Source organism: Cimex lectularius, unplaced genomic scaffold (genome assembly GCF_000648675.2).
Source record: "Cimex lectularius strain Harlan isolate CLEC.00 unplaced genomic scaffold, Clec_2.1 scaffold212, whole genome shotgun sequence".
NCBI lineage: Eukaryota > Metazoa > Arthropoda > Insecta > Hemiptera > Cimicidae > Cimex > Cimex lectularius.
This window is the reverse complement of record NW_019392965.1, coordinates 145,615-172,294: the sequence shown is the minus strand read 5'-3', so window position 1 is coordinate 172,294 and position 26,680 is coordinate 145,615. Positions and strand designations below refer to the sequence as shown.

The following is a 26,680-nucleotide window of genomic DNA, read 5'->3' as shown; positions in this document are numbered from 1 at the left end:
GTAGGATGTATATAAACAATAGCAATCAGTCAAAGAAAATTCTCTTCCTACCTAAAAAAATATGACTGAGGGCTCCAAATTTTTCTTCATCATGGAGGCGAAAAAGTGTTGTAAAAAGAAATTGAAAATTATTTTGACATACTAGTCCAAGATATTTTCTTTGTGAATGATAATTAGCCCCCCAAAAAAAATGTCAGAAAAAGAAAAAAATGAGGATGTGGAACTGATTTTCCTAGTATCAGAGGTGAAGTACTTATGGAAAAGAAAGATATTTTTTCTATTACAATTAATTAAGGTTTTTAGTTGAGATAAAAAGTCAATGGCACGAGTGGGATTCGAACCCACGATCTTCGGCTTGATACGCCGCTGCTCTACCACTTGAGCTATCGTGACCTCGATCCACTCGGACACCAACTTCCCATCCCATTAGTGAATTTAAGATATTTTTTCTGTTAACAATAAATAACCAAAACCCTTGACATCAAGACCCAACTGACTTGATTTTTAAAAAGTTCATACAAAATGACTATTTATTTATATTCATTTCAGTTACGAATGCATAAATTGAAAAATTAAAAATAAATGTCTATAAAATATTGAATTGGGGTGCTAATTTTTCCTAGTCTCGCAGGCAAAGAAATTTCAGAAAAGTGAGAATTATTTTGACCTAAATTGCCCGTGATATTTTCCGCTGGATGATAACCAATCAAAACCCTTGACATACAAATTAAAAATCTCCAGAAAAAAAGAATGATCAGAAATTTATAAAATATTTTTCTTGTCCATAAACTAAAAAAAAAAAAAAAATTAATTAAAATAAAAATAAAACAAGCATATTGAAAAATATATTGTCTGAAAAAGGAGTTGTTGTTTTCTTGTACAGAGATGAAGAAGTTTCAGAAAAATTGAGAATTATTTTGACTTAATAACCCAAGATATTTTTACTCTGTATGATAATGAACGAAAAACCTTTTTTATATACAAATTAAAAATTGGATCTCTAGTAGCTAAAATAGCTCTTTAGGAATTTTGTAAAATATTTTTACTACATGTAAACAGTTAAAACAAAATCTTCATAAAAGTTGAACAAATAATTGGCTGAAAGAGAGGCTGTATATTTCTCGTTTAGAGGTGAAGAAGTTTAAAAAAAAATGGAGAGTTATTTTGACCTAATAGCCCAAGATATTTTTTATGTGTACAATAATCTACCAAAAACCTTTTATATACAAATTAAAAATTGAATCTCCAGCACAAAGAAACTCTTCAGGAATTTTTTAAAATATTTTTCTTATGTATTAACAGTTAAAAAAAATATGTCCATAAAAATTGAAATAATAGATAAGGCTGAAAGAGGGGCTGTATTTTTCTCATTTAGAGGTGAAGAAGTTTCAGAAAAATTGAGAATTATTTTGACTTAATAGCCCAAGATATTTTTACTGTGCATGATAATCAGCCTGTAAAAACCTTTTATATACAAACTAAAAATTGTACTCCAGTAAAAAGAAGCTCTTTAGGAATTTTGTAAAATATTTTTACTACATATAAACAGTTAAAAAAAATCTTCATAGAAGTTGAAAAAATAATTGGCTGAAAGAGGGGCTGTCTTTTTCTCGTTTAGAGGTGAAGAAGTTTCAGAAAAATTGAGAATTACTTTTTCCTAATAGCCCAGATATTTTTACTCTGTATGATAATCAGTCAAAATCCTTTACATACCAACTAAAAATTGGGTCCCCAGCAAAAAGCAGCTCTTCAGGAATTTTTTAAATTATTTTTTGTACATATAAACAGTAAAAAAAATCTTCATAAAAATGGAACAAATAGTTGGCCGAAAGACAGGCTATATTTTTCTCATTGAGAGGGGAAGAAGTTTCAGAAAAATTGAGAATTAGTTTGACCATTTTTTTAAAACTAAACACTAACCATCCCTTTTGACCTTATGGCCTAAGATATTTTTACCCTGTATGATAATCAACCAAAAACCTTGAAATGGTAATAAATAGTTTAAATGTCTGATTTAAAAAAAAAATATTATTTGCGTAAGAATGTCAATTAATAGATCGAAATCAAGTGTGGTTGATTGTGAACGGAGCGACCGGCGCAATGTTAAGTCCGTTGTGAGGAGGCGGTCGGTGGCCAGTAAGTGATCGAGTGGGGAAGTGTAGGGTCGATTCCCACTGCGTTCTTCCTCGTCCCTGTGAATGGCTCTCGTCTTTAATGGACAACCAGGCGATCCTCCACAAATGTCGTCCCGGTACGGCCACCTTGTCCAAGCCGCAGATACTCGATCCTTCCTGGTCCATGAACATAGACATGACGGAAATCAGACTGGCCACGTTGGCCGAAGTCGAATCTTTAATAACGAAGCCGAGGAAAGGCCCTGTACATATCACAGAAGACACTTTTCTCAAATACAAGAAACGTTTCTTCGATGTCAACGATATGAAAAGACCTAAAAGGAATATCCCCGGACCGATCAACAACGAACGTCCTAAAGTCAGCGCTATGGATATTCTTGGTGAAGAGGTATGCTTTAGTTCTATCTTAACTGCTTTTCCTTTTAACTTACATAACAGAAGAGACATATTTGATAAACCTTCTGAATATTTTCTCATAAATTTCAGATGCCTCACTTTTAATTTTCTGGATTAATTCTTCTAAAATTTTATCGAAGCTACCAGCTTTGTCCCGTAAATTTGCCCGCTGAGTATGGGAAGCAAGTTAGCATGAAAGCAACTAAAGAATACAATCTTCTTCTCCATGTCAAAAATCCTGGAAACACTCCTTTTTAAAACGCCTCATCCTATATCCACATAGAACTTCATTTTCACCAATTCGCTTCCATCGCAATCATTCAAAATCCAGCACAGCTTCAAGCCTCAAAGACTTCTCCTTGTACTGTTCCGAAGTAAACCTACCGATTGCTGAAAAATATTCATCCTCGCCAAATTAGTCGCACCAGCTACCAGAACCAGCTTAGTACTTGGATCCAGGGCTGCAGACCAATTGGCACTGTGGTTAATCAACAGAGCGACCAGTTGAACTCCGAACAAATTTTGACTACTATCAGCCTTTAGTATATTATTTGCTGTCCTTAACTATTGATATTGACTCTACTGCTACATTTATTGGATCTGGTGCAGTCACTACTGGATCTGGTTCAGAGCTAGGATCTGGATTATCTTTGGTTCTGGCCTGATTGCTTATTCTAGAAAAACTTCACCTAATGGACAGTTGTTCTCGTATGCCATCGTCGGTTTTCCAATGGCAGAAGCCATAGCATAATTTGCATTGATGTATTTCTTACTCTTTTATGTATGCAAAACGCATTAACCTACTTTTATCTTGCGAGCCAAAATTAAATCAAGTCAGGCGTAAATAAAAGTGCTTGAAATATAATGACGAGTGTACAAAGAAACCTGAACTTCATCCACTCTACGGAACGAAATGTAGTCCTGGCTTTAGTATTTTTTACTAAAACATACAATCCTTACCTTCCTCTTTTATGGAAGTATTCCTAGTCGTTCATATTCCCCCGGACATAGGCAATCGAAGGAGTTTGTGAAGGAGATCAAACCAAAAGAATCGAAATGGCTATTCTCTAACTCAAGGAAGGGAATTAGGAGGCTGATAGGTATCCTGCCGGGCCATTGCCTTTGAAAGACCCCTCTTCGTAATGGGTATTTTACCCCTTCTGCCGTTTTTATGAAATAAAAGAAGAAACGGCACGGCACTACCTCGCAGAGCGTGATAGGTACGCCAGGTGTAGATTCGAAACTTTTGAAGGAGAGGACATTACCAAATCACTCCCCGAGATAAAATGGTCCAAAATCTTGGGGTTTGTGAACAAGTTCAAGAGGTTTATGCTGGACATGTGAACCGACCAAGTCCCGGACCCTTTAGGTATGGGGTACGAGTCTACCCAGGCATTTAACCCCTCGGGACTTGGTCGCCCGCCCTGCGTAATAGATATATTCCTAAAGCTCACAAACTTCCTACAGAGCTAATAAATGCTCGAAGACTGCTTTTAAAACGTTTAATACCCAGCGTAGATTCAAGGAAGAAGAGAAAAAAGAGCATGCTTAGTACGTTCCTAGATGCGGCCCAGGCTTTTGATATGGTCTTTCACCGAGGCTTAAACGCCTCCTACTAAGCCCTACCCATACCTTAATCCTTATCCTGGATACCTAATTAACTGACCGCTGATACAGAGTGGTGCAACAAGGAATAGTCAGATATAATACCAATGTTGATGTAATATTCGGGATGAGTAATATACCGCGCCCTTGAGAAATATTGTATCTCCTGTACCTACAGCATACCGATTAGCCCTAGTTGCTCAAGAAATTAGTAGGCCCAGTTTCAGTGGTTGAATTTCTTCTACAGTTACGTTGTACGTCCGAAAACCCTTCCTCCTTGTTAGTACACTTGTTGGTGTCTCCTATGCTTCCTTATATCTGCACGTGTCGTGTTGTATTATTCCTATCTTCCTCAAATGCCCATTTAGTCAAATACGAGCAGGCGTTCCACAAGGGAACATTCTTGTCTGCATTTTACTGATTTTCTATACATCTTAACACCATCATGACCCTGGATGACACTCTAGTCTTCTAGCCCAAATCTTATCGAAGCAATCTCCAACACCCAAGAACAACTTGACTGATGCAAACTGTCTTGGATAGGGAGAAGATTAGGAGGCCACAAGGCCTCCGCACCTCTATCTGAGTGGATCTATTGTGATCCTCTATTTTTTATAATTCATTGGTCAGCTTCAGATTATTAGTCAACCTCCATAAGCTTGCCAGCTCCTTAGTGTAGGATCTTGTTTGCGGGATTTCCTCTCCTAGTAATAAGAATCTACACCTATGTAGACACTCACAAAACCAGAGAATGTTCTGCGGTCTTCTCTTCTTCTAGGCAGTATCTGCACAGTGGTTCTTCTGTCTGTACTCATATCCGGTGCCTTGTTACGCGGCAGTGCCCTGAAATCGAAACCGCGGCCGGAGGTTTCGACGCTAGCGGAGCCCCTACACACAGGGAGATTGAGATGTCTTCTCTATCTAGGGTGTGCGTGGGAGACCGGCTGATGCATTTCGGCCCTATCGGGCGTCCCTTTACGCGTGGCACTGGTGCACAATGTTAACCCACCCCCTCGGAAGGGGCAAGCGGGAGAAATCGGCATGTCTGTTTGATTAGTCTGTGGATTTGCGGGCTTCTACGCCGAACCTCACGGTCTTACAGCCAACCTTGCGTGGAGGTGATTCCCTCCTAACTTGAGCATCTAAACGTGTGACGGCCTATGTGCCAGGTGCGCACGCTAAAGAACCTCAATGTTATAAGACATTGCGACCCCCAACAGGAAACATTTGCCCTGACAGGAGTCCAACCAGAATCCTGGACCTAGAGAATTCATGACGTTTTTGGTCAACATGACCACGTTCTTATTGCCTCCGTGTCCCTACATGCCATGTCACGTACTTCTTCCAGGGATTGCACACAATTCCATACGCCTCTTGCCTTTACCTGGCATGAGGCGTAAGTGCCGCCTGATTGACAGAGAAATTGGCTATTTGCTCGGAATGTGTTCTGTGCCTTTTTAATTCTTTGGCGCATTGTTCAATTGTTACGATTTCGGACTGAAAATCTAGCATGTTTAGTGTCGTTTAAAGTCGGTTCAGTATTCACGCTGAGTACTCCAGCTGCCGCGCCTCTATCCGTTTTTGAGCCGTCAGTTATTGGCTTTCAGAGGTATCCCTTTGGACCACTCTTCCCTTTCTGGACCTCGTACTTGTTGTATTTTGAAGTAGTGGTATCGATTGCCATTTCTAGTATGGCATCTGTCTGTTTCACCTCCCTCAGTTTCCCTGGTTCTTGGAGATGATTATCCATTTATGAGCCTGTGATCCGCTGCTTGCAAACTGTCTGACAACACTGAATATGAAAAATGAACATAGTGTGAACAATTACGTTAAAAAAAATCTTTTCCTCTACGGTACATAAACTACAAGGACCTACCGACTTCTATTCAAGTCAGATACCTAGGAACGAGGCAGCAGGCTGACCTGCAATCACCTGACAAGACTTGAGAAACAACTTAACCGAAGACTTTCGACCAAACTCAACCTCTTTTGAGTGGAACTGTGTTTCCGCCAAGCAATCCGATATCGAACGCAACCAATCCTTCCACTCAAAAGTCCATAGGCAAACTAACAAAGCTCATTTCTCATCATTAGTCTCACTATCCACAACGAGTTTAATATCCCATTCCGGTTCAAAAAGGTCTAGAACAACCGTGACATCCATCCTCACTGCCCAAGTCTTATCTGCACATTCCCATATTTACATCTTTATAGCACGGTAGCCTTGAGACCTCCTCGCCCCTTACTCATCCATATTGAATGTCAACGTCGGCTGGTTTCCCACAACCTATGATCTCCGGGTCTAAGTGTTGTGACCAGAAGGAATTTATAATACGTATTCATAAGCTAAAAATAAAAAAAAGAAATGTAACATAAAAGAAAGCAAATTACAGATGTATATTAAGGTTGTCTAATATCTAGGAAAGGAAAAATGAACAAGTGATATTGAGTTACTTGTAAGCCGGTTGATCACACCCAATTAGTAGTGTGGATGGAATGAAATCCATTCTGAAATGTCTCATAAATAAAGCACAATCAATAAATACGTTTGTCTATATTGACGGTGATGTTATTTATTAAATATTCCCCTTGAGAGGTACTCAGCTGAAAGGAAGTTTGACAACAATTAAGGGATAATGGGAATAAAATGATTTGTGGCTAAGGAAGGGTTAATCTCCTAGTATAAAGACTAATATAGTGCCGATCAAATCAGTAATCCGAACATTTCCCACCTATTTTCTGTAAAATTAATTAATCGTTAATAAATGTTGATGTGGACAAAAAATTAATAAATCACTAATAAATGTTGTTGTGGACAAGTAGTTTTGTAATAACCATTTTTTCCTTCAAATTAACGACTTTTAATTGGAAATCAAACATTTTTAATCTTACATTAACTCTTTCTCTCGTCACTTTAACCCTTTTTAATTTGAACTTAACCCTTTTCCACTTCAAATAGCCCTTTTTTAATTTATATAAAGGATTAAACGAAAACTTAGGAGATGATATGAAATGTAAGCTTGTAAAATATAATTTCTGTATAATTGAGAATTTAAAAAAATAAAAATAAAATAATTGGACGGCCATATGATTTTACTTAGTTACTTTTAAAATTATAAATCAAATGATTCGTCTTATAATTTGAGAACTTTTTAAAAATATACAATAATTAGGCGTTTAAAAGCCATAAGAAAATGAATTATTATTAAAATTCAAGAAATATAAAAAGTAAACATAAAACAAATATTTTTTATTAGAAAATTTTTAATAGAAAATAATTGGGCTCTTATATGTATAAAATACATAGGAATCTTTTATGCAGTGGTTCCAAATCTCTCCATTTTATTTTTTTTTCTATTTTTTACGAGGGTTCGCAACAGCAGAGGTCATATAAACCCTCAGGGTGCCGGTGTTTTTGAAAAAACCCATTTGTAAGGATGTCGAGTTCGAATGCAGGGCCGCTGGATTCGAACCCGGGACCTTTACCTTACAGTGATGAGCGCTTCAACCGTTGCGGCCCTCCATTTTATTAAAATTTTACAATTAAAAGAAGTTATTTATTTTTATATTTAATTTCGTATAATTTATCATTTTAATTGTAATTAATTTTCATAGGTCTTTTAAGAAGCCAATTATTTTTTATTTTATTAATTTTTTTAAACTTGGGAATTTTTCTTTACGTGCTTAGATTTCATACCATCTCTTAGGTTTTTAAATGTTTTATTTAAAGGGTTAGTCTGAAATTAAAAAAGAGGTCAATTTGAAGTTAAAAACGGTTAATTTGAAAATTAAATGCAATTAATTTCACGGCAAAAAGATCAATTTAAAATTAAAAAGGGATAGCTTAATGGAAAACGGTTAATGAGAAATTACAAAGGGTTAATTTTCATATTAAAAGGGGTTAAATTGACGTATAATATATATATATATATATATATTAATTTGATTAAACCTTTGACAAAAAAATTTCTCCCACTCATTCTCCATGCTAGAGCGTACGCTGAACTAAACGATAAATAGCGCGCGCTTAGCATAAAACGTTCCTTTCTATGTCGTCCCGACTCGCTCAGTGGTGTCCAGAATTTCAGAAGATTAGACGACGAGGAGGAATGTTTGGAAGAGGTTGGGAGGAAAGGTGTACATGAGGATTAGAAATGAGTTAAGCTAGGGCTGGAATTAGGTTTAATAAATAAATTAAAATTTATTTATTACTACCTGTATTAATGAAATGTAAATCTCGTAATTTGAGGTTAATTACATTTTTACATTTATACGCTGTATATTGAGGGGAGTCGCCAACCATTGTTGGTCTCCCATAATTAGGATTAGTGTGTGATATTTCGTAAATGGATCTTCCCTTGGAGATGCTTGTTTTTACTAAAAATGAATTTGACTAGTTTATGTCAGTACTTTTCATTATTAAATTCCATAAATTGTTCACAGCTCGTTATTTATATTTTTTAATCATATTACAAAGTGGTGGAAGTTTTCTACTTCCTCCTTGTTGCATATTGCATATTTCCTCCTTTCTTCCTTTAGTTAATAGCTTTATTTCATCTTAATAATTCTCCTCTGACTAACAATTTTTGACATAAGAAATAACTTATTTTAATCATTTGTGTAACGCAATGAACCCAAATCTATTTCTACCTCCTTGTATATAAACACTAGAATTTACGTCAAACTTGCCAATGTTTAATACGTTAGTAAGTAAAGTAAAAAATTTAAGTAATCCCTATCATACAGGAGTACGTAACGTTCAAGTACCGAGGTGTTGCATATGAAGGGTCAAACACTTTTCCATATAATTCTCATGAAAATTCCATGGGTTTTGTGTTTCGAACCCAGGACCGCTAGCGTGGCGAATAAGAATCAGGCCCTAACCACTCGGCCACCGCAGTCCTCTGATGGTGCTAATATCTCACAAAAGGGCCTTGATGTTTAATTACCCGTTGGATGACTCGGACGATGGGTCAAAACACTAGACAATACTTTTTTCCATATTATTCTAATAGTAAAAAATGGTCATTCTGGCCTCCTCTATCTCCGCCACCCCACTCCATGGGATCGGACGGTCACTTCTGTTCCACCCAGAGGAGCCATCCCCATTAAATTTGGAACTACGGTGATAATGGGTGGTACAGTGTGGCCAAGGCGGGGGGTGCAATCTGAAAGGGCGAGGCTCGTGTCCCCGGTCATTTCCTTTCTCAATCCAGGTCATTCGGCATATTTCTTTGAGACCTCTCCCAACCCTTGGATGCAAGTGGGGTATCCAGGCACAACATAATGGTGTAGCCTTGGGAGGGTGGCAACCTCTCTAAAGCACGAGCTGGATTCGTGTCGTCCTCCGGATTGTCAGCGGACGGCGCGTGCTGCATCAGAGGCGCACGAGGGTTAGGGTACCAGATCCTATCTTCATAGACGGGGGAGGGTGCATAACCATCTGAACTACGGGATAGAAGAAAATGTTCCAAGTCCAAACCCTGATACATGGGAGTGGGACTCGTAGTGGCTTAGTCGCGATGCTCCTGGCGAGAACTTAGTGTGAACCTGTTGCTCGGGGGGTACCGTAGCGGTTTCCTTCCGAGGGCAGTGTTCCTCTAGGGGGTGGCTAGACATTCCACTTTAAACAAAACCGCGGCCGGAGCGGATCCGGAAGTTCTTACATTGGAGGAGCCCCAATACTCTGGGAGATAGAGCGGCCAAAAGGCTAGGTACGGACATTAAAGATCCTCATGTCCTTTTAAAGGTTCAGAGTAAATACGAGTCACTTCTGGTGTGTGTCATTTCTTGGACCGCCTCCCCTCTCTAACAGCTTCATGGGGTCTGATGGCAAATATACCTCATTGAATCACCACGTCACAAGGGTGGGGTAGTTGTCGACGGTCCCAGAAATGACCATTTTATACTACTTATTCTTAATCTATCGGTAATTTAATGTTTCAGGTGACGAATCAGGTCCCGACGCCGTGCCGTGCTTGCGCCAAAAACGACAAACCCGAGAGGTTCCATTCACACCCGAAAGGAGGCCCTAGGTCGAAAACTTTGCCGAGGGAGAGGAATCAAGCGATCAGGAACGCCGTTTCAAAGCCGGTCGCGTTAAAGTACAAAAGCGGAAAAGCGCGAGAGCCGCTCAAAGCGCAAGAACAGCCCGGGGCGAAAATCGTCCCCTCGCCTCGTCACAAACCAGCGCAGACTTTAGCCACACAGCTCATTGTTCCTCCTGCCGTGACCATCGAAGAACCCGCTGCCAAACAGGGACGACCTTCGCCCAAAAAGTCCGTCAAAACTTCCATCAAGGTCTTAGATGGAAAAGTTGCTGGTAAACTTGGAGGGCAAAAGGTAATTTTAAATGTTTTATCCAACTATGTATGCAATGGTGTTTTACAAAATATTGTTTCCTAAATTGTGAAATTTCTTTGTACGGTCTGATTTTGGTTAGCTTATCTTCGCTGAGTTGATCTGTCAGACGTGTTTCGGCATTTCGTCATCTTCAGTGTTGGGTCCTGAGACCAAGTTCAAGCTATCTAATCTGTACCAAATGATTGGTGGTTGCCCATGCCCGTGACGGTTCTTGGTGAACCTCTTTGTCGTGTTCTTGTTGGAAAGATATTTCGAAGTGATTACGTCTCGGCAAAACGCAGGCAGTTCTGTTTCTTCAGGGCAAGTTTGGACGGTAACGAAAGAACAGATGAAGCGGCTAATACCACGACGCTATGACACTGTAGACGCCATAAAATCCATGTTTAACTATGGCGGACGCCGTTCGTATTTTTGAGTCAAAACTCGCCTAGATGACCAGTGCAGAGCAAGTTCGATGTGTTCCATATAAATGAAAAGTGTCTTTCACGGCTATATGTAGAGAGCGAATATGGAAGTGTGAATTCTACTTGATACCTCATTATAAATGTTATTTTTGCGTTGGATCTTGATATTGAGTCTATTTATTTGCGCTAATGTGTACTGTATTTGACCCTTCATGTATATAATTTAAAAATGCATTTATGAATGGGTGATAGTTAGAGTTCAAATGAGAAGGTTAAAAACTGGATGTGATGACCTGAAACCTTGCTATCGATAGTTTTAGATAGCTTCGATCAAATTTGGACGCTAACGAAAGAGCAGATGAATTGGCTAATACCAGGTCGTCTTAACCTCCTGCCATCTCAAGCTAAATCGCCATAAAAACCAGGTTTAACGAGTGCAGAAATAGTTTCTCGATTTGTTTCATATAAATGAAAGCTGACATTCCTTGGTTCTGTATAGAGAGCGAGTAGGGATGCCACTATCTTGTCCACAACAGCTAGTCTTTATCCACTGCTCTGATTTTTGGAAGGATCCTGAGTGTTTTATTTGATACTGTGGTATTGTATAATGTTATTTTTATTACAATTAATTAAGGTTTTTAGTTGAGATAAAAAAAGTCAATGGCACGAGCGGGATTCGAACCCACGATCTTCAACTAGATACGCCGCTGCTCTACCACTTGAGCTATCGTGACCTCGATCCACTCGGACACTAACTTCCCATCTCAACCCCCCTTTTGAATTTTCCCTCCTTGTAATATATTAATTGGTCAAGCGAACCACGAAATTAGTGAATTTAATGATTTAAAATGAAGTATACTTCACTAACGCTCTCCGTGGCCATTTCATTTGTCTTTGAGAATCTAATCTAAGAATCTAGAAAAAGGAGGGAAAATTCAAAAGGTGGGGTTGAGAGGGGAAATTGGTGTCCGAGTGGATCGAAGTCACGACAGCTCAAGTGTTAGAGCAGCCGCGTATCTAGCTGAAGATCGTGCGTTCGAATCCCGCCGCTCGTGACACTGCCTTTTTTATCTCAACTAAAAACCTTAATTAATTGTAATATATTAATTGGTCAAGCGGACCACGAAACTATTGAATTTAGTTATTTTTATTATGCATTTTGATACTGAGTGTACTTACTAGCGTTAATGACGTGGATTTCTTCCTAGCGGAGAAAATCTGCAGGAACTATTGAAAAAAATTAACCACTTCTAACGAGCAATGGATAAGCATGGACTAAGTTGTTATTGAATATATAATATTATCGTCTATAAAACAACGATTTAATAATCAAATGTATTGTAAAAGAAAACCTGATGGTAGTGGTAATAATCATGGAAAAGTTTAACAGTTAAACAAGTTGCTTTCATTAGACCATCCTTTCTTCCCACTATGTTTTTACCTGTTATGGATTAATTACTGACCATATCAGAAAAATCGATGGATAAACATTTTAACAAAAGCTAGACCGTCGATCAAATTTTTGTTTTTACAGTGTAAATAATCTGAAAAATAGCGGGTTGTATATAAAAGCCGAACAATCCATCAATGTATACTAAATTTTTAACAATTTTTTTAGCTGTATCCATTTATTTACTAATTAGATTAAAATTACAACTTCTTTTGCACAGAATGAAACTGGTCTCATGAGATTTCGAGCTTTAGAAGTGGTTCAAATAACTTTTTGAAAATTTCGAATCAGGTGCCAAAACAAAATTCCGAATTCTTCACAGTCTAACAATTCGATACTGGAAAGGAATCCGCCTGAATTTATGGCTGAAATCGAGCGGAAATTCGAGCTTGACCATAAAATCGATTCTTCCAAGGTTTTTCCCCTTTCGGAATACTTTTATTTAAACAGTTCATCGTGCGTTTTATATTAAACTAAAACCATTTCTGTACCAAATGAAACTGACTCCGTGATATTCTGAGCTCAAGAAGTGGTTCAACTAATTTTTTGAAAATTTCGAATCAAGGGTTATCATTTATTTTGCCTTAACTTACAAGTCGTCATTTTTTAAGACTCTGTCTTATATATCATTATATTCTGTGTCAAAAGGATATTCCAAATTCTTCAAAATCTAACAACTTGCTGCTGGGAAGAAATCCGCCTGAATTTATGGCTGAAATCGAGCGGAAATTCGAGCTTGTCCATAAAATCGATTCTTCCAAGGTTTTTCCCCTTTCGGTATACTTTTCTTTAAACAGTTCATCATACGTTTTACATTAAACTAAAACCTTTTCTATACAAAATGACACTGGTCCCGTACTATTCAGAGCTTTAAGAGTGGTTCAAATAACTTTTTGAAAATTTCGAACCAATTGCCCTGTGAACTTACGATTCACCATTTACACAGTTTTGAAATCTTTCGATTTTTGCATAATATTTTATGTCAAAACCTTCCAAATCGAAACATCGTCAGACAACATGGAAGAGGAATCGCCCTGTCTTCATGGCGTAAATTGAGCAGAAATTCGAAAAATTCCAGTTCGATCATTTCGGTGCTTTTTTTCTCCAAAGAGCTCGCTTTTTCAAGACTCTCTGTTTTTCTGGTACATTCTTCAAAAATTGCCTTCCCATCCTGAAGTTCGTGATCAATTTCCTTCTGCAAGAAGAGGTCGGTATTCTTAATGACATGAAATGTCTCCTTAATGACTTTGTGTAACTGGAAAAGTCAAATATCTCGAATACAATTTACAATCAGACTATGGACAATAGGGACTGTTTAGTCTCATTTTACTTGTAGAATAGTATTCTCTTCACGGGATAATCTGTATATAAAAATATCAAATTAGAGAGAACATGCTTTAGTTCTATTGTCTAAGTTTTTGTCTCAGATAATTTTCTTAATCAAACATATTATATATTCCTTGAAAACCGTTACCTTCGTCTTAGGTTTACGTCTATTTATTTAATATTTATTGTGCTTGTTATTATTGCGAAAACACTCACACAACATATATGTAGCAAAATATAGTAAAAGGGAAAACCTACTGGCTAAAGATTTCGGAGATGTCATTGAAAAGACAAGGGAAAGGATGTTAGATAGATAGATAGATATAATATTTCAGGGTATGGTATACTGCGCCCTTTAAGAGCTATTTTATCCCCTGTGCTCTGCCTAAAGCACATCGGTGAGTCCTATTTCATCAAGAAACTTGATTAATAGGCCCGGTTTCAGTGGTTGTAGTTCTTCTATGGTCACATTGTACATCCCAAAACACTTCCTCCTGCGGGCTAGTGTAGCTCCGCAGTTTGTTAGTAAGTGTGTTGGTGTCTCTTCTGCTTCTTTGCAGAATCTACATGTGCCATCTTGGATTATTCCAATTTTCTTTAGATGTCCATTTAATCTACAGTGTCCTGTCAGGAATCCTGTTAGGATTCGCAGTCTGTTCCTGCTTCCTTTGACACATTCTGTGATTTCTTTCTTGCCAAAGTTGGTTAGAAGATTCTTGGATTGTATATGTCCAATAAGTGAATTCCAAAGTTCGCTCATTTTCTTTTTATCCTTCTGTGTGAGGTATTCGTTGATAGTGTGTGTTCCTATTCCACAGAAGGGTTCAGGTCCTATTAGCGGTGTGGCAGCCCCTTTTCTTGCCAGGGTGTCCGCTTTCACATTGCCTTCTACTCCCATGTGTCCTGGGACCCAGCAGAGGCTGACTTTATTCTGCAAACCCAATACATTTAATTTGATTTTGCAGTTCAGCACCATCCTTGAACTAATGGTATTTGAGCTTAGTGTTTTGATGGCTGCTTGACTATATGACATGATAGCTATATTCTTGTTTTTGTATCCTTAGGGAAAGGATGTTAAAAAATAAGAAAATTTTTTTAAAAGAGCTGGATGTTTTGATCTTCTCTTTTCGAAAAACTTACCTGATGTTAAACCCGAAGAGGCGGAAAATCGTTCGTAGTTCAGTTTTACCTTTTTCGTCTATAATCCGTTTTTCATGAGATTTCTGCGCTAAAAGTTGTAAACGCTGTGATTCTCTCGAATAGCCCCTGCGAAAAATAATCTTGATAAACATGCCAGGGGAAACTCTATCGATTTGAATTCCATGTCCATTAATTCAATAGTTTTCATTTAATCGGTCAAAATTGCCGTGCTTTTGAGTGGTTCTCATGTTTCGGCGAGATTTCGTTCCTTTTTTTTTTAAATAAAATTCTAAGGCCGATAATCTCTTCACATCCCACGAATCTTCGTGTTGAATTAATTTATCCAAATTTCAGAGTACACAGAGGTTATGTGTTACAACCATTAGCTTTGAACACGCTTTAAGTTTACCGGATCGATCTTTCTGGAGGCGTTTTGAACGCTGAAAAGGCGGAAGAGGACAGGCCCAGTCGGAAACTGGAACGGCTCTGTGTAATCAACGTTGCATGACATAAACGTCGTCCTTCGGCCTGACGGAATTGCTACTAAATCGATCATATCAGAAAAAACGATCTCATTGCCACGGCCAAGCCTACAATTAAAGCGACAAAATCGAAACTTTTCGAAAAATCGTTTATATTCTTTGTGGGCAAACAATCCAACACCGCTTCTCGGGGAAACGCTGGTTTTTGTCAGTCGAAGGGAGATCATTTCGACTTCCAATTAATTAAGGTTTTTAGTTGAGATGAAAAAAAGTTAATGGCACGAGAGGGATTCGAACCACGACCTTCGGCTAGATACGCCGCTGCTCTACCACCGGAGCTATCGTGACCTCGATCCACTCGGACATCAACTCCCCATCTCANGCTCGTGCCATTAACTTTTTTTCATCTCAACTAAAAACCTTAATTAATTGTAATGATTTAATTGGTCAAGCGGACCACGAAATTAGTGAATTTAATGAATTTCTACTTACGTTGTGAAAAAATGGGTTTAAATATCAACGCCTAAAAACACCCCTTTTCTCATAAATTTTACAAGAAGAAGGAAGCTAAATCTAGAACCCACGCCAAAATATGAAGCTATACATGTATGAGAAGTAGTAGTTATACTAAGCAGCTAAGGGCCGAAGTACAACACTTGACCAAAGGCCCATGTGCATAAGGAAATACGCCATGCCACTACTAAACCCAGTATGACGTTGTTGGGTCAGACCAATGTTCAAATATGGTGGCCAAAGTCTGAACATAACTGCCAACATATTCCTAAGATACAAAAGAATAAAACCAGATCTAAGGAGATAAAATAAATATGCTATAACTGTACTTGACAAAATGATTAACAGATCCTTCCGTGTAGTCATAGATAACAGAGATCTGCAGAGGAAAGATACCGAAAAGTTTCAGGAAAGAGGCGCTGATATGGTATAACGATGGTCAAAAATGGTACAGGGGGTGGGTAAAGGGTTAAAGGAGCCGAATTACGTTAGCAAAATCCTTTGGACTGCCACGAACATTTCAAGCTGAGGTCCATGCAATCCAACACACAAGATCAAGAAAGAAGAAAATGAAGGTTTTGATCTAAATAATTTGGGACAAACAGGCAGCAATAAAGGCACTAAATGCGTTTTTAGGTCCAAAACCAATCTGGGAATGACTAAATTGCCTAATGTCCTTAAGACACAATAAGGTTACCTTGTGTTCCCAGCATAGGAAGGTATAAAAGGAAACGAAAAGGCTGACCAACTAGCCAAAGAAGGGCCCAAAGAGCCGGAACCACAAGTAGCTTGAACGATCTGGAAAAGTCGTTTCAAAAAGAGAGTGCGGTGAACGAAAACCCAAGGTATGATGTATGCTAAGATATTCTTAAATTTCTCAAAAAGGAAGGAGAAAGAACTTTTCTCTAGCATGCATGATTTGAGGAACATAATATCGGCTTTCTTAACGAACTTCTAAATAAGAAGAGGAACACATCCTTCGTGACTCTGAGGCACTAGGCCGAATACGGTAGCTCTTAAGATACCGCTCAAGCAGAACAGCCAAAGGTAAATACTCTGATAAAACCAAAACTTTTGGTCAAGGTGTAGAGAATAAAAGAGTATAGAAGACTTGACGGTATAAGCTCTTAAGCACTTACGTACAACCAAGCTGACACGTCCTGCACCCAGCGCATCTAATTCTTCTAATTAGTCCTTAGCCAAACTGCTGACGACGCTAGCTTCACCTAACTTCACAACATTCCTTTATTCAACGAACTGTTCCTTTCCCCCCCTTCTGAAGTTCACGCCAACCTCTCCATCCATCATAACCCTACTGCCCAAACCTTTTCTACGCTTTCCCAACCCGAGAACCCTCCACGTCATTCCATTAAACAGGAAAGAGAGAGTCAAACTAAGAGAGAGACAGAGAGAGATTGAGTGAGAAAGAGAGAGGTGAGAAAGAGAGAGGGGGAGAGAGAGAGAGAGAGAGAGAGAAACACAGCAGAAGTAGATAGAATGCAGAATAAAGAGTATGACGGACAGAAAAGTGCATTTATACTCGCAGTTTACAAAAATAACATTCCACTTAAGTCAGATACTTAGGGCTACACCTAAACCGCAGAGTGTATGGAACCCCTCACACGTCTTAGGAGACAAGTCAAGAGAAGGCTTGGACAACGAAGACTTTTTGACGCAAAATCTGTTCAGGGAAACCAGAGACATCGTTACATATCCTTGTGGGGGAAAGTGCATTTTACACAGTATGGGCATAAATCATAATCATCGGTTCTCCCCTCCCCCCACAAAAAATCTGAATATTTATTCGGTTGGAATAAGACGGCATGAAATAGTGAGAAATTCACTTTCTCTGTTGAATGTACCATTTATAGGTTTTATGCGATGATTATTAAGTCATGACTTATGTACTTAAACCTTATCAGAGTTTTCTTCCAAATACTCTATGATTTAGTCACTTATAAGATTAATCAAAAGTTCAATTTCAAAAAGTTTTTATTTTCTTTCTTGTCGCGGAGCGATTCTAACTCTTCATACATAATGAATTTCGTCTCTATAAACTAATAACCCTTTCGTGTTTTTCACGAAAGGGTTTTTATCTGTTTATATGGACATTTGCCGTGAGTCGAAATTGTGGTGATAATCAGGCTATCATTATAACTCCCCTTGACCCGCAGCTTGCATTATCCACTTCTGTAGTGCACCACTGTAAAAACAAAGAAAGAAAATTCACCGTGATGAATTGATTTAGATAAACACGACGTTGGCAAGAATTATTGACCTTTCACATTTATAAAGTTGATCGGAAAATATGTATTCTTTTTAATGTGGTAAAAATAAGTAGAAAATTAATTGTTTATGGCCTGGTCTTGGGTGAGTGAGTGATGAATTATTGGCCCCTTCACTGCCCAATTGAGAGTACAGAGAGCCATTGTATTACAAAGGATTAGATTTTTAAGGGGTCAGAAATTTCAATGGCGGCGCTGCGAATCGAACCAACGTCCGCGGAGTTTTCGGGTCGAGAGTCTGATGCACTAAACCGCAGTTCCCTAAACAAACCCATATATTTTTATTATTTATCCTTTTTACTTATCACTATTTAACTTTTGAAGCTTGAATCCCGCTTTCCGTATAAGGTAGAGCTAAAATTGCGATATTCCTCAACAATATTCATCAACTTAAAGAAATATCCAAATTTAAGGAATACTGGGCGTCTTTTACAGAAGTCAACTAGAAAAAAGTACACAATGCGCAATTTTAAATATCATTTTCTTCTTTACTGTCTCCTGTGTGAAGGATTGCATGGGTATCAGCTTGAAATACTGTTAGCAATTTTTTCTGGCTGTAAGAAAGGGTTGTACAAATTTTCCTTGGTTGTAATTCGACTCTCTCTCTCTCTCTCTCTCTCTCTTCCTCTCTTTCTCTCTCTCTCTCTCTCTCTCTCTCTCTCTCTCTCACCCCTCCCCTCTCTCTTTTTCTCTTTTTGTCTGTCTTCTCACGCGCTTGCTTTCTCTTCTTCGCTTCTCTCACTCTCTCTCTCTCTCACTTTCTCAGTCTCTTTCTCTCTTTAACTCTCTTATTCGCTTTTTCTATCCTCTCTTATTCCATCCTTTTTTTCATGTTTCAAATTCTCTTTCTCTCCTTGAATTTTTTGTATACCTCTTCCTGTTTGTCTCTCGCGTTCTCTCTCCATCTTTGAATCACTCTGTCTCTTTCTCTATTTATCTTTCCATTTTTCGCTCTCTTACTCTCTTTAACTCTCTTATTTTCTTTTTTCCATCCTGTCTCATTCCAGGATTTTTCTCATGTTTCAAATTCTCTTTCTCCCCTTGAATTTTTTGTATACCTCTTTCTGTTTGTCTCACACTTTCTCTCTTCATATTTCAATCATTCTGTCTCTTTCTCTATTTCTCTTTCCATCTCTCGCTCTCTTTCTCTCTTTTTCTCTTTTTTCCATCCTGTTTCATTCCAGGCTTTTTGTCAAGTTTCAAATTCTCTTTCTCTTCTTGAATTTTTTGAATACCTCTTCCTGTTTGTCTCTCGCTTTCTCTCTCCATCTTTGAATCACTCTGTCTCTTTCTCTATTTCTCTTTCCATCTCTCGTTCTCTTTCTCTCTTTTTCTCTTTTTTCCATCCTGTTTCACTCCAGGCTTTCTGTCATATTTCAAATCCTCTTTCTCTCCTTGAATTTTTTGAATACCTCTTCCTGTTTATCTCTCGCTTTCTCTCTTCACCTTTCAATCATTATGTCTCTTCTCTATTTATCTTTCCATCTCTCGCTCCCTTTCTCTGTTTAACTCTCTTTTTCTCTTTTGTCCATCCTGTCTCAATCCAGGATTTTTCTCATGTTTCAAATTCTCTTTCTCTCCTTGAATGTTTTGTATACCTCTTCCTGTTTGTCTCTCACTTTCTTCTTCACCTTTCAATCATTCTGTCTCTTTCTCTATTTCTCTTTCCATCTCTCTCTCTCTCAGACACTGACGAAGAGCAAATTTATACACTGGTTAAAAATGATAAAAGTTTCTTCGAAATTATTATTATAGGTTATCTAGTTGAATGGATTATGTTATATTGAAAAACGTGAAAATTCTGGATTGATAAGAATAGAAATTTTTACTTTTACAGGAAATTTAATTCCCTTTCCTAAATTGATAGTCGAATTAATAATGCGATTTTTTATGCTTTTTGATTTGACTACTTGTCGGTGGAAAATAGGACGATCCGTCTGCATTTGATCCTTAACTGCAGATAAATAAAATCACATTTATTTATTTTTTGCTGTAGATACATCTACAGCACAGGTTGTAAACGGAACCAAGGTCGGACTATGCCCTGCCCTTTTGTCCCTAATAGGCCAAGAAACTGCCATACCTACAATGACAATCGATTTGCCCTCGTGCACTTTGGCACCTGGAGTTTCAGACTTGATGAAATTGGCTCGGGCAACCCGCTGAGCTTAATAAGCTTCTATTAACGACCTAAAAACACATTAAATCCGAATTAAAAGTCGTTTTCCACGCAAACAATAGATTTTTGCTAATTAACTTTTGCGAATTTAACTGTTATTGTTGTTTAAATTTATACTTTAACACTTTGTTGTTAAACCTCTTTTTAAACTACTTTGAACGGTATATTTTCTTTTAAAAGATGTTCAGAGTTCGGCGACCCGATGTAACACAGGCTTTTCATCGCGTGTCGCCCGACGACAATTCAAGTAGCTCAGAATGTGGGCGATTTTCGCACAACGATAGTGCTGAATATTTACACATAACCATGGATGAAAATCTAAAATCAAAGGTCATTGTTAATTTCTTTAAACATTTACGCAAACTAATAAAAAAAAAGGTAAAGACCTCTCTTATAGGAGGACTTAACCATTTTTACCTAGAGTTGCCTCAGGGGGACACCGAATTAAACAAATTTGATAAAGCTTAGCTAATCCCATGAGTTCAGGGCGGGTGGAGTGTTTTTCTTTCAATGTTTCATCCCGTGTATTGGCAACACTGATTTTTTTGGCGCCAATGTGAAATCTTCTATCTACAACCACTTCTTCTTTTATCGATTGTTATATTTGCCAAATATAAATTTTTCATATACAGTGTAGTATCATTTGACCATTTCTTGCCTAAAGTTGCTTCAGAGCCACGCCAACTTTAGTAATTTGTAAAAAGTTAGCGGGAAATCCCGTGAGTTCAGATTGGCACCAAACAAAGAAGTATTTCTCACGGCCACTGGTATCTAAGAAAACACCTAAACAACATTGGTATATTCAATGATAACCTCGTGTGTAATGTAGCCAACGGAAAGAGAGAGAAAAGGTGGCTAAAAAGAGTCTGCACCGAGACCTAAACAGATCTACTTACTGTTCCCTTCTGCCTTTGTTAAAAATTAATTGTTAGTTTTAAACTTTTAATCAAGTACAAAAGCTACTGTAGAAGACAGCTTCCGAGCCTTAAGTGCTAGATAGGCGTCACAGTACCATGTCCTCTTCTTGGAAAAATATAAACAATGGTACAATCCCAGTACATTTGCCCTAGAATACATTCTCAGGTTAGGTCAGGTGACTAACCGGATTTCGGTTATCTATTCCATTCTTCTTGGAATTTCTTTGCTTGTCTAATCCATGGTGTGGTCGATCAACCAGGATTTGGACGCTTTAAGAATGCATTTCAATTCGCTGAGCCACACCTAGACACCCGCAGAAAAAAGGCGGATCAGACGGCCTTGAGGTCATTGTGACACTCGGGTACGAACGCTATCAGAGGTCTGTGATGATTTGATTAGGCACAAAGTTACCTGAGTTCATTGTAAAACACTATCCAATTATCAACAGATGATGGTGATAATGATGATGGACCTGTATAGACTGCGGGAGTTTTGAATTTCCCAAGAACCGCAGTCTTCTGGAATTGCTACTTTTCCTAGTTCCTGTCGTCATTGATGCAATCCTTTTTCCTGATTTTTCTTCGTACCCTTGCTTGGTTGCTTCGCATTCGAAGATAATATGGTGGCAAGTTCTTCCTCCTCACCATAACCTAAAAATGGGGTTATCATTGAATGTTGTGTTGGTGTTTTATAAGAGGCTAGTGACCAGTATATAACCCTATCATTGATTAGAAAACACCTAGATAACATGAATATATTCAATAATGACCCTGTTTGTAGGTTACGCAATGAAAAGTAAGAACCTGCTAACCAAGATCTCTTATCAAAACTCGCAAAAGCAATATTAAAATTATACAGGATAAAACTACGTTGATAAGGCTATATACTGGCCAGTAGTATCTGAGAAAACATCTAAACTTGGGTTTATTCAATGATAACGCTGTTTGTAGGTTATGTAATGAGAAGGAAGAAAGACAAGGGGGCAGGTTCTTTTTCCTCATTGCATAACCTAAAAATGTGGTTATTATTGAATATATCCATGTTGCGAAGGTGTTTTCTTAGATGCCTGTGGCCGGTATACAGGGTGAATTGCTACTCGTGCTACAAACTTCTCCAGTAGATTCTTCACCCTAAAATGAACAAAAAAGTTCATATTGACCATGGTCCGATTCTCAACCATTTCAGAGTAATTTCGCTTTTTATCGATTTTGAAAGATATCACGTCCTGGCGTCGGAAAATCGTGATATCTTTTAATCTAAACATTTCTCTTAAAATCTATAAGCACCGTTGAAATCCCCGTTAATTTTTAGAGAGAATCAAAATCATAATTCCATTGAAATTTTTTAATTTAATTTAATGCCCATTTAGTATGTAATGCTTAAGAAGTTTACAAACAGCTAGAAGGTCAAGGAAGAAAGACCCAAACGTTTTGCCACCTTCATCTTCTTATTGAAAAATTAACGGGGATTTCAACGGTGCTTATAGATTTTAAGAGAAATGTTTAGATTAAAAGATATCACGATTTTCCGACGCCAGGACGTGATATCTTTCAAAATCGATAAAAAGCGAAATTACTCTGAAATGGTTGAGAATCGGACCATGGTCAATATGAACTTTTTTGTTCATTTTAGGGTCAAGAATCTACTGGTGAAGTTTGTAGCACGAGTAGCAAGTCACTCTCAAACATTAGCAATCCTTGAACCACCATTTTTTCTCTTTTTGTCATCAACATCTTGGTCTCACAACCACTAAATAAGAAAATGACGAGTGCGTTGGAAGCGTTATTAAATCAGGTAGTTTTCCTCAAATTTGCTGCCTTCTGAGACTAAAATTAGAAACTCTGGATTACTTTATACACTTTCCGATTTACACAATTTTCCACTCTTTTTGTAGTTCTGGCTGAAATAAAACACAAAAAATTAGCCCAAACATTTTGCCACCGTCATCTTCTTATTGAAAAATTAACGGGAATTTCAACGGTGCTATTAGATTTTCAGAGAAATGTTTAGATTAAAAGATATCACGATTTTCCGACGCCAGGACGTGATATCTTTCAAAATCGATAAAAAGCGAAATTACTCTGAAATGGTTGAGAATCGGACCATGGACAATATGAACTTTTTTGTTCATTTTAGGGTGAAGAATCTACTGGAGAAGTTTGTAGCACGAGTAGCAATTCACCCTGTATATCCCAATTATTCCACTGAGATGTACCCTATCTGTAGCAATGTGACTGTCAATTTTGGTGAAGCTTCTTGGACGGCAGGTTCTTTTTCTTCATTACATAACCTAAAAATGTGGTTATTATTGAATATACCCACGTTTTATGTTTTTATTAGGTTGTTATATATTTCTAATAGGTAAGATACGTTATGTTATATACTGTCATTTTATCATTATGTTGTACTAGTTGGGCATAGTAATTGTGTAATTTAAATAAAATAAATGCTATATAATGATGGATGTACTTTGGTGGACTGAGGGATATGTTCGTGAGGATGTTGGGTTTACGGTTTTGCTATTGCGTTATTTAGTAATTAGTTGTTTTTTTTCCTCGGTCGCGTTTTGTACTACGTAAAATCGTTAACGGCGAAAGATGTAATCTGTGTGTTAGTAATGATCAAACAAGCGATAACAGTATGAAAGTGCAACAAAAACAGGAATGAATCGATAACCTCTCTTTATAAAGACTGGTTATTGAATGGCCAGTATTTTCAAATTCAGGGGACCACCGTGGCCCAGATCGTTATGGGGGCCAGTGTCTCGTGTGTCACGTAGTCCGTTCGATTTACAGTGTTGCCCTTGGAATTTGTCTGACTCCGAAATGAAAACGAAACTCAATGTAACCGTATGGGATGAAGCACACGTTGAAAAATAGGGGTTATGCCTCTATTATTCATACAAACTCCAATATACTATAAAAAGTTTTGTGAAAGCTTAAGGAAGCAGTGCTGGTTTTTTAACCTTTTAAGTCGATTTATCTTGCATAAGAATGATGCTAAAGGGTGTGCGTGTACGGTAATTGTGAAGTAGATAAACTCCTTTACCTTGGCCTGCACATTGTTTAGAGATAAGCCAGCCTTCGGATGGTATTGGATTTGAGACAAAAAAATAGATTCTGACCCCTTTAGCGGATTGATTTTACTTAAAACTAGGTTCTGTGATGTTGCACTCTGTTGCAGCAGCAGTTCCATTCGGTGCAAATAAATACAGCAAATTGCTGGTTTTCTGTCTTTTTCTATTAGCTAAAAAATGTATATGTTTTTTGCCATATATAGGGAAATAAACTCACAATATGATTAACCTGTATAATGAATAGAAACCATACTGAAGCCAATATACGTGGAAAACCTTTGAGACAAAATATGGACTTCTAGCAACTTCTAGCAATAGAAAAATCCCTTACAGCTCTACAACCCTAAAAGTAATCATATCTTAATCTATTCCGACTCATTATCCTCTTTAACCTCAATTCAAAATCACTTTTTCTCTAAATCCCATCATTCAAAATATATTGCATTCCCTAAGATCCCCCCCGCCTAATTAAGGTTTTTAGTTGAGATGAAAAAAAGTTAATGGCACGAGCGGGATTCGAACCCACGATCTTCGGCTAGATACGCCGCTGCTCTACCACTTGAGCTATCGTTACCTCGATCCACTCGGCAAGAATGAAAAATGGCAAAAAGGAGGGAAAATTCAAAAGGGGGGGGTTGAGATGGGAAGTTAGTGTCCGAGTGGATCGAGGTCACGATAGCTCAAGTGGTAGAGCAGTGGCGTATCAAGCCGAAGATCGTGGGTTCGAATCCCGCTCGTGCCATTGACTTTTTTATCTCAACTAAAAACCTTAATTAATTGTTAATTCAAACTTTCACAATTTTTTCCCATAAAATCTTTTGTATCTCATAAAATATTGATCTAGTTAGACCATCCTTGATCTAGTAGTTAGACCAACTAAACGACTAAATGACCAACTGAAACCTGTAAGTTTGATCCATGGACTTAAAATTATTTGTGACTCGCAGTGTAATCATTCTCGTTTTATCAGTAGTCAACATGTGACTTTTGAGATTAGTCCTTATTTAGTAATTTGTTCATCCTTCTAACATGTAATTTATTTTAGCTTTTAAGTCTTTAATAAGCCCTTGAAATGACTTCGGCCCTTGGTTCGGTTTTATTCTTTTCTGGTACAGGAAAACTTTGTCAATCAAATTTGGAAATTTTTTTCACAAACGAAGAATACCCTGGCATGAATTTTATGCAGTATTACAGATGCCAATGATCTATATAGTCCTATCGTTCCATGGGTTTTACCCTCACTGTAGCAGTGTACTTTCAGTTTTGATGATCTTGAGTGCCAGATTCATCCTTCTCATTACATAACCTACAAACAGGGTTATCATTGAATATACTCACGTGTGGGTATAAAGACTTCTTAATAAAAATAATTGACCTCCGACTATTCTACCATTTTGTGATTCATAGTAGCGAGGCCTTGAGTAAAAATCGAAACGTTTGCGTCAAACGTAATGTTTTATTATTCCGCGCGTATGAATGACAAATTTTTACTAATTATGTATGTAGGAGTCACTTTCTGTCGATAAAAGAGTAAATTTAACGCTAGTTAATGCCAAAATGGTTTGATTTTCAATTGTTAAAAATTCTCATTTGACATGACAAAGTATTTTTGCATCGATTGGAACACTAACACACTTCGGAAAAAATGTGTCATGTTAAGAATCTAAGCTAGAAAAATCAAAGTTAAGGGGAGGACAACGTTTTACGATGATTTGCCTTCAACAGCACATATTTCGTATTGGCAAAATCTGTCGAATTGTCAACTTTTCTATTCGATCAGCTAGAGCCTAAAAGGGAGATTAGTCGATAATCCGTTCTAAATAGGATCGAGCAGTTCTAAGTCTAAACTAAGCATACTAAACTTAGTATATCTTCAAATAGAATGCCGGACGTTAAAGAGGATGTTTTGCATCTCGAATCGATTTGAATTAATTAAAACCTCGGGTGAAGAAACGTGTAACCTGGGAGAAATGTTGATTCGAATAGACGAGTCGATATTCGGATAAAATAGCCTGGCATTTGCTATGGCTAGGGGAGCGATGGAGGGTTGAATACCTAATTCTTAAACCCCCTTAGGTCATTCACACTGCTCGCCGATCTTAACGCCTTGGTAACACAGCTCGTAATTATTTTCCTCATAACTTTTCTACCCGAATTATCTGATTGAAGTCATTTAACCAAATCGTCGAGAATTATGTTGGAAATATGCAAATATAGTTAAAATTTAACTGCTTTGTCGATTTATACACTAACTATATATAACATAGTTTGCTATGTTTTTTGTTTTTGTTAAATCAAATAATGATGCTCATTTTTTCATTTTTCATTCGATTTACCCCATTACATTTAAAATCTTATTTCTGATATTTATATTATTTGTAACTGTGCCAGATCTCTGCTAATATATA

At 37.6% G+C, this 26,680-nt stretch overlaps 1 protein-coding gene across 1 annotated transcript in view; it reads left to right on the top strand.

Annotated features, from left to right (window-relative positions):
* Positions 1-2,151: 2,151 nt before the first annotated feature.
* LOC106664705 overlaps positions 2,152-26,680 on the top strand; it is a 32,862-nt gene continuing 8,333 nt past the window's right edge. Inside the window, exons 1-2 of the mRNA XM_014390648.2 lie at positions 2,152-2,523; positions 10,083-10,478. Of these exons, the coding sequence (XP_014246134.1) occupies positions 2,215-2,523; positions 10,083-10,478 (705 nt within the window). The 5' untranslated portion in view covers positions 2,152-2,214. The remainder of the gene's footprint in view (positions 2,524-10,082; positions 10,479-26,680) is intronic.